Raw genomic sequence first — 9,531 nt, 5'->3', positions numbered from 1 at the left:
TGACGTGACAAAACAAGTATTAATAATATGGTGGGCCTTCTAATATTGTGGGTTTTAACAATGTATGGGCTTCAACTAGGGTTAGGTCCCTGAGACAAGTATTATTATTTAAGAAACAGGAGAGGGAGATTCAAAGAAGAACTCTCACGCCTTCTCTCTCTCAACTCTCCTCCGTTTACTTGTCTTTTGATTTCCTCCGTCAATATCAGAGGAGAACGAATAATACTTAGTCTTGGAAGACCTAACCGTTCCTTTCAAGAACAGATCAATCCGGATCTACAATGTGATCATCTTCAGGTACGCTTCCGCTGCGTTATAATAATAGTCTATATTCATGATTAGGATAATGATAAACATTCTATCACGAAGCACAAAGCTTTCCAACGACGGAGAAAACAGAATAGAGCATGGAGTTTGCGGTCGACGGAGAAAACGAAACTTGCTGATGGAGAAAAGGGAGCAGAGCTACGATGATGAAAATGGGCAAGCTTGATGGAGAGCGCCTCTTTTTGAGGAAGTTGGCCCTATTATTCTAAAAAAAATTTCCACGCTGTCGCTCCACGTAGGCATCCTTGGGCCATTCGTTGTCCTAAGTGACGCTATGTATCATTTTTCTAAAGATAAAGTGGTAAATAATAATAAAGAACACAAAATATAACGAGGTTCGACCAACAATGCCTACATCCTCTGGGAGTTGTCCCCTCTATTAATTTTCCATGGAATAATGCTCAAAGTAACCCTAGATTATAATGTCTCTATTTATAAGAGTATATCAAAAAGTCAAAAAGATTAAACTGCTTCTTCTAAGCCTAATAAAGACTTAAAGCCCATTACAATATATAAACTTTAATAAAATATGAGTGAAAAACACTAATTTTATATAATTATACTAGCTACGATAGTTTTCTGTAATAAACAAAATAACGTTGAAAAGAAAAGTTTACAATCTAAATAAGATAACAATGAAAGAAAAGTTTACAATCTAGCAATCTCAATCAGATAACAACGAAAAGAAAAGTTTACAATCTACCACAATCATATTTAGAGTGACCCTTTACATCGCGAAAAAGAACAATCATAACAAGTATGATGAATATCTTAAAGAACAATTGTGGACCTTGAATCAACATACCCGTAAGATAGGTCTGAGTAGACAATCCCACCAACCGTATCCTTCTTTCTTTAATATAATCATCCATCGCTTCTCCAACTCTCTTCTTCATCGTCTCATCATCCATTTCACCTCCTAAACCTGCCTCACTCAATCGTCTAGCTAAAACGATTGCATCTTCTAAACCGGCCGATCCTCCTTGTCCAAGAAAAGGACCCATCACATGCAAAGCATCACCCGCAACCGTAATGGTTCCTTTTCTAAATCTTCTGAAAACCAAATCCCACGGTGCCCTATATTTGAGGCGATGAGTGAAAGAAATCAACTCAACTTCACTTGTCTTGATCATTTCTATCACCTCTTTAGGGAATTTGTTGGCAGATACTAATTCACAAGTTTTCTCTCTTACGAACTCTTGATCGCATTTCCACGTTTCTTCAACTGCAATAATAAAATGAAGTTTTATGTTATACAATATATTTTAACTTGGTTATCTTAGTGAGTTTAAATTTTATGTTTGAAATTAAATAAAGTAAAGTAAGTTTTTTTTTAAATACCTTGAGGGGAGGATGATTTGAAAGCTACAAACCAATAAACACATTTTTCATCAATTGGTATTCTTCCAATAAGAATGGAAGAATCGTTTTTCCTCCATCTTATGAATTCATGCTTATAGGTATGACCTTTTGGATAACTCGTCAAACCTCTTACAGCAGAATATGAAAATTGTCTAGTAGGCTTCAAACCCACGAATTTACCGATCACTGATCGACCTCCATCGCAACCTATTACTAACTTGGCTACGATGGTGTTTCCGCCAAGAAGATGAAGAACAGGCAAAGAATTAGCAGCGGAATCCAATTCAACAGAGATAACACTACAACCGAAGCGTATAGTTCCAAACGGCAAAGCATCCGCAAGTGCATTGATTAGATCACCACGCTTCACGCATCGAGCTTCACCAACCCTAATAAACGAAGAATTGAAAAAATGAAAGAGAATGAATTTACGTAAAAGAAAATTGAAAATGATAACATTGACGACGACAACACAAAAACATATATAATATTTAGAGAAAATAAAAGACCTAATTGTTATCCACAATAGTTTTTTTTTATTATATTACAATTCAAATGATATAAATAAGTAGAGAATCATGTTAACCTAATTCAAACTTAAGTTAAAAATTGATAATAAGATAACAAATCTAATATGATCATGGTGCTTTAAATCAAATTGAACTTAGAACTACCATAGTTGGGTTATTTATTTGTATGTTTAAATAGATAATAACACTTTTATATAATAAATAAATTCTAATGAATAAATCTATTTGAAAATATTTTTTAGAGTTGGTTATGAGTATATGTTTAATAAATAAACTTTCATAATTTTAGTTAGAAATACTTTGTTTTTTTTAATATCTAATCTACATATAGATATAATAAGATATGTCTATACAAAACTTAATTAGACACATATTTATAAATTTATTTCTGGTCAAAACTCACTAAAATTTAGTTTTAAAAAGTCTTTATAAATAAGGTATAATTATTTCTTTTCAATCACAACAACCCACAATTATGTTATTAACCCCACAGACTAAAATTAAGAGGTAAATTAAGATGTACTAGCATGTATCCCGTGTATTTGCACGAGTAATAATATAAAAAATCGTGAAAAAAATATTACGGTAAAAATGTGATAGCATTTTTAATTTTATTTTTAACCCACAGTCCGACCCAAGTATCCATTTACTCTCACATTGCAGAACGATATTTAAAACAATTGATACAGTTTAACCTTTAGAGTCCACTTCTTTCCCATACTACGAGTGAAAGGAAAAATGTAAAGACTATCATTAAAGTAGCCTATGCGAGACTTACTATATCAATATGAATTATAACCCTTATCTCTATAAATATGGCAGAATTATTCCATTATTAATCAATAATAATAGTGAAATCTATATCGCAAAGTCAAAAGAGAATTATGGCCGATTAAAAACTATTCATGAACCACCACGTTCATCAAATTTGATGTTGAATTTAAAATATAAAGTGTTATTAGCTTGGTTGGTTAAAGGGTTGTACTTATTTTTGTTAGGTTGCAAGTTCGAATCATACCTATCGCATTTTTAATTTTATTTTTAACCGTTTTAGTTTATAGGCGGGTCAACCCACAATCCGACCAAAGTATCAATTTACTCTGGCATATATATCTAAATTAACCACAACTCTTGACCCAGCAATCCGGACACTTTAAAAATTATGCATCATTATATATATATATATATATTAGTGAGATTATTTAATACAAAAGAAACAGTTTGTATCACAAATATTATCTTATAACTTAATCTAAAAATATCATTACTATTTATTCACTTTTCATATATATATATATATATATATCAAATATTTTATATCAGAAAACAAAATGACTTTTAACTATTTTTTACAATTTCAAAACTGATTGGGTCAAAATATTAGTTTTTAAATAATAAATAAGTAACGACGACAAGTCTGATTACCGTCTCTATTGGTATTTAGCGGCGATTACATGAGATATAGCGACGTTTTACTCTGTCGCTATTTTGCTCATTTTAATATATTTTTTGTCCAATATTAACTAGCGACGATAATTCAAGCGTCGCTACTTATGTCATCCTTTTGTTTAAAAAAAATTGTTGGCTTTAATATAGAGAGATTACCCTAGTGGAACTTCTTTTTGGGTACCATTGTCCAGGGATATCATAAGAGACCTGTAGTTAAGATCAAAGTGACGAGAATTAGAAAACCTGATGATTAATTAAGAGATTCGAAGTTGATCGATGTTACCTTTGAATAAGAACCGCGGTTTGTCGAAGGTAGTCGGAGACAGAAAGGCCAAGTTGATCAAGGGCTCTCCAACCATTGGCTAAGATTCCAATAGCTCCACCTTCATCTCTCAAACTATCTCCTCTTTCAAGAACCACACTTTTTATACCTTTCCTGTTTATTTAGTTACATACACCCGATTTTAATATGATGAATTTACAGAAGAGAAAGAGAGATTGAGAGAGAGTGATAACCGGTGCAGGGCAAGGGCGGTGGCGAGGCCAGAAATCCCGCCGCCAACGATCACAATTTGATGTTCTTCAGCTCCTTCCATCTCTCTTTCTCAGTTTCTGCTCAAAGTGATTTATTCACATACCTACCGCTTTTAAATATGTTTTAACCCCACATTTATTATATGTGAACCACCAATGTCTACCACCAATCTCTACCACCCATTTAATTAAATAGACGTGTAACTGTTTTGAGTGAACTTTAGGAAGTCACCAGAGGGATAGAAATGATTCTTCATAGAATTTATCAAAATTGTATTCCAATCAAGCCCTTATACAATCAATAATTGTATCCAACAATCAATTATTGTATCCATTTCTATTTCTAGTTTATAGGAGGAAGACTATATATATATATATATTTGCTAAACTAGATTTAGTGACTACCATATGAATTTATTTATGAACCTCATTTAATTTCCATAGATAGATTGTGAAAAATATGCTGCGGGGATTGAGATTGTTGACAATTTAATAATTTCTCTACAACCAAATTATTCACAAGGAAATAATAGGGATATAGCCTTATTGTCTTAAATCTTCCAGTCTAGCCGCCTTAATCTAATTTCCCAACACATACCAATTGTTCCCGACATAACACAGTTGATATGATTAATACTCCAAGGTAGGAACGGATTTAAAAATTATAGTTAGAATGAGTTTGAAAAAAATTGGAATGAACTTGAAGATAACAGATAATATATGCCAAATCAAACTAGGGTGTAATTTAACAAATTTATCACACTAGCTAATAAAACAATTACTATAGTTATTACTAATAAATAATAAAAAATCGAATGTGGGATGCTCCGTCCGCATTCTGTTTGGGATGGGCGATCCGCGCACGTCTAGGTTGATGTCGTTGGAGGCGTCCCGCCTACTGATTTGCTGATGCGTAGAAGCGTCCCTCTTTCCCTGTAGAGAGGGCTACACGGTTGGCTTCTAGGCGTTGGATGATAATCCAATGCTTATCCGAGGGATGTGAGATTTGCTGCACTAATCTATTCAAATTTTGACTGCAGCGGATTCCGACCATTTTCTAGCCTTGGAGCTTGTTTGAAATTGTTTTTTTCAATCATTTCTTGCTCCATTTTTAATCTACAAAATATTTTAATAAATATGACATTTAATTTTCCTATTTCTTTTATTTCAATTTTATTTTATATTTTTAAGGTTTAATAAATAATTTATTTGGATAAAATGGATACAATATTTTTCCTAAATTATTCATTTTAATTACCTTTGTTTTTCTTAAAATTAACCTGAAATATAATGAGTACAATATTTATTCAAAATTATTTTATTTATATTTTCTTGGCCATTATTTTAATTAATTGAGATTTGATTATCATAATAAAATACAATTAATTTAATTCATGATGTTTTGGCCTTAATTTTAATTTTAATTATTCAAAATAATTTATAAATCGGGTAAGTTAAAATTTTAGTATTTATCGAGTGCCCCTCTTGAACCGAGTTTGGTTACAATAAATTGGTTTTTGAAAACGCAAGTTCGAGTATGATATTTAACACTTATTTTAATTGTCTAATTTATATCTTGATGTGAGGGTAATAGAAAGATATAACATGGAGTGAGCAAATGTTGGAGGGACCTTCGTGTTGATGTGTAACATTCGTTGAGTCTTTCGAGCATTGGTCAGGGATTGCGAATCTCTCATTGGTGATTATCCTAACAAGGAAAGATATAACATGGAATGAGCAAATGTTGGAGGGACCTTCGTGTTAATGTGTAACATTCGTTGAGTCTTTCGAGCATTGGTCAGGGATTGCGAATCTCTCATTGGTGATTATCCTAACAAGGAATGATTCTTTGGCCAAGAGTGGGTTATTTTGTGAATATTGATAAAAGTCTATAGATCTTAACAAAGTATCCACAACGTCTATAAAATGATGGTGTAACAATGACTATGGATATTTGTTGAAAAGTCAACTTTTATTAGACGTGAATATTAACAAATTGTTCATGTTAGACGCACTTTTTAACTACCGACCTATAGTATTTGGTTATTGTTTGTTGGGATAGTCATATACAAATGACTAGAGTTCATGTCACTTGATGAGACAAAAGAGGATATTAAAATTTGATAAACTTATTCATGTGGGTTACTAACAAGTAACGTTTTCAAGTAATCATGTGTTCATCATCATTGTACTATCAATAGATAGTCTTACGTGAGAGTTGATAATTTTCTTCGAGGGAGTTACTTACAAGTAATGTATGGTGATCATGCGTAAGTGATCGTGGTACTATCAAACTCGTGAGAGTTGATGAACTTGCTCACGGGATTTATTAAAAAGTAACACTTTAGAGTGATCATGTATGAATGATCATGGCAGTATTAACAAATAGATTTTCATGAGAGTTGATGAACTTGCTCACGGAGGTTACTAACAAGTAATTTTTGGCGATCATGCGTAAGTGATCGTGGTACTATTAACAAATAAGTTTACGTGAGAGTTGACAAACTTATTCATGAGAGTTACTAACAAGTAACGTATGATGATCATGCATAAGTGATCACGGTACTATAAATAGAGAGTTTTTTTTGAGAGTTGATGAACTTGCTCACGAGAGTTACTAACAAGTAACACTTTAGAGTGATCATGTATGAATGATCATGGAACTATTAACAAATAGATTTTCGTGAGAGTTGATGAACTTGCTCACGGGGTTACTAACAAGTAATGTTTAGAGGGATCTTGTGATCGTGTGTACCTATTGGCCAATATGGGTCTTTTTGTGGAACTTGGTAAACTTGTTACAGAAGTTACTAACAAGTAACATGTTGGTGGAATCATATATAAATGACCGCAGTACTATCAACAAATAGGTTCGTCATGAAAGTTGATAATCTTGTCATGGAAGTTCCTAACAAGTAACATGTTGGCATGATCATATATAAATAATTGCGGTACTATTAACATATAGGTTTGTCGTGAAAGTTGATAAACTTATCACATAAGTTACTAACAAGTAATATGTTGGCAGTATCATATATAAATGATTGCGGTACTATCAACATATAGGTTTGTCGTGAAGATTTGATAAACTTGCCACGTAAGTTAATAACAAGTAACATATTGACGGATCATATATAAATGATTGCGGTACTATCAACATATATGTTTTTCTTTGTTGTGAATGCATAGAAGCGATACTTTATACCTATTGACGAATATGATTTTTGTACATATCGAGAGAGAGAGTTTTTGTGGATCATGTATGAATGATCGCTGATATCTATTGACATAATAGGGATTTTTTACCTATCAGGAGATAGGGTTTTGGTACATATCAAGAGATAGGGTTATGATTGGGTCATGTATGTATGATCTCTAACACCTATTTCTTAAATATGATTTTTGTACCTATCGAGAGATATGATTTTTATACCTATTGAGAGATAGAGTTTTTGTTGAATTATGTACGTATCTATTGTTTAAATAGGGTCTTTGTACCTATCGAGAGATAGAGTTTTGATGGATCATGTACGAAAGATCGATGATACCTATTGTTTAAATAAGGTTTTTTTACCTATCGAGAGATACAAAAAACTCGTTAGGGTTTCAAGCTTTATTTATGAAAAGGTGACTCATATTTTTGGATAAATGAGCATTTTTTTCTTCCTAGTTCCTACCCTTTTCATTTTTTAGAGATTGATATAAACCTTGATATTTTTAACGAATCACGATATTTGGATTCGAAATTTGTTTAGGATTGGGATCTGAACATTCTTCATATTCTTGGTGATTCTTGTAAGGAAATCATATATATTTCTCCCCAATTTTGGGATATCAACTATAAATTCGTTCTCGTATATAAACGATTATCCAAAATCATAACCCTCGAAGAAGTTGGTCAAAACTCTAATGTTTTGACAGGATATAATTTTTTTTTGTTTGCATGGCTTTAAATCACACTTCTTTTAAAAGTTCACTCTTCTTGAAACATCTTGTAAAGAGGTTTAATAACTCTCTACTTTGAGTTTTCATTTTCCATATATATATATATATATATTTTATTTCATTGACTCTGGGTATATATAGTAGAATCGATACATCCTTACTCTTTCTAAAACAATTAAGACTAGAGTTTGAGTGATCAACGAATGGTGATTTCAATACCTCAACCTTTTTAAGTCATTTTTTGGTTTTTGGGGTGTATCTAGTAGAATAAATACATTCTACTCTTGCCGTAATAATCAAGATTATAGTCTGAGTGAGCAACGAATGATGATTTCAATACTTCAACCAACACAAAATAATTTGTTGGCAATCCAAGCGTAAATGACTGAATACTAGCGCAACGCCCGTCGTTCCTTTTCTTGGAAGTGGGGTGGATATTCTCTATATTCTATGTATTTTGGAGAGCATCATACTAGGGTTTGAAAGAAATCTAAAAGGAAGTTACTAACCCTTTCTCAAAAGCATGACTTTGCTTTCGTTAAATTTTAAGGAGCTTGACTTTAATTCAGTCGGGAATTTGAGTCATGTTTGCAAGAGTAGCCAGGGCATCCGCAAAGTAGTTTTGGATCCTTAGAGAATGAACAAATGATACTTGATCAAATTTGTTCATAAGTTTGGTTAGATGAGCATGACATGGTTTTAAATTTTCTCACTTTACTTGACATGTGCCGTTTGCTTGGGATATGGCCAAATTAGAGTCGCTGATTACTTCTAATTTGTTTACCCCTTTTTCTTATGCCAATTTGAGACTTGAGTGACATGCCTCGTATTCGGCCTCGTTATTGGTAACATGGTATTATAGTTTTTTTTTGGATATTTGGTTGTATGTCCCTTTCAGGTCGACTAACAAAATTTCAATTCTATAATCCTTTCCTAAAACTCCATCAAACATCAATTTCCATGGGTCTAATTACAATTCCATTATCGGGGAATTCGAGTTCATCTTTTAACTCAATAATGATGGGTTGGTCATCTAGGAAGTCTACAACAATGCTTCTTTGATTGATTTATATATCGTATAGTCTATGTCATATTCAGATATAATCATCATCCATTTGGCTAGCCTAGGCGATAGAAAAGTTCACTGGAATAAGAAATGGATTAAATCCAGTCTTGATACCTTAATGGGATGTGATTGCATGTAGTGTCTCAACCTTTTGGTGACCCATGTTAATGTCCAATATATTTTCTCTATTGGAGTGTAATTGAGTTCATATCTAGTCATCCTTTTACTGATGTAATAAAAAACCGTTTTGAATCAATCCTCATTTTCTTGAACCAAAAAGCTTTCCATACATGTTTATGTTATAGTAAGGTATAAGTG

At 32.4% G+C, this 9,531-nt stretch overlaps 1 protein-coding gene across 1 annotated transcript; it reads right to left on the bottom strand.

Annotated features, from left to right (window-relative positions):
• Positions 1-1,007: 1,007 nt before the first annotated feature.
• Positions 1,008-4,299, bottom strand: LOC124919483 (monooxygenase 1-like). Its single transcript, XM_047459729.1, has 5 exons — positions 4,185-4,299; positions 3,952-4,104; positions 3,825-3,875; positions 1,669-2,078; positions 1,008-1,552 (listed from the first exon to the last, which is right to left on the bottom strand). Exons 1-5 carry the CDS (start codon positions 4,262-4,264, stop codon positions 1,020-1,022), a joined length of 1,227 nt encoding a protein of 408 aa, XP_047315685.1. The 5' UTR covers positions 4,265-4,299; the 3' UTR covers positions 1,008-1,019.
• Positions 4,300-9,531: the final 5,232 nt, after the last annotated feature.

The sequence above is a fragment of the Impatiens glandulifera genome, chromosome 1, assembly GCF_907164915.1.
Source record: "Impatiens glandulifera chromosome 1, dImpGla2.1, whole genome shotgun sequence".
In the NCBI taxonomy this organism is placed as follows: domain Eukaryota; kingdom Viridiplantae; phylum Streptophyta; class Magnoliopsida; order Ericales; family Balsaminaceae; genus Impatiens; species Impatiens glandulifera.
Note: the sequence above shows the minus strand (reverse complement) of the source record. Positions and strands in the feature narration are given on the sequence as shown.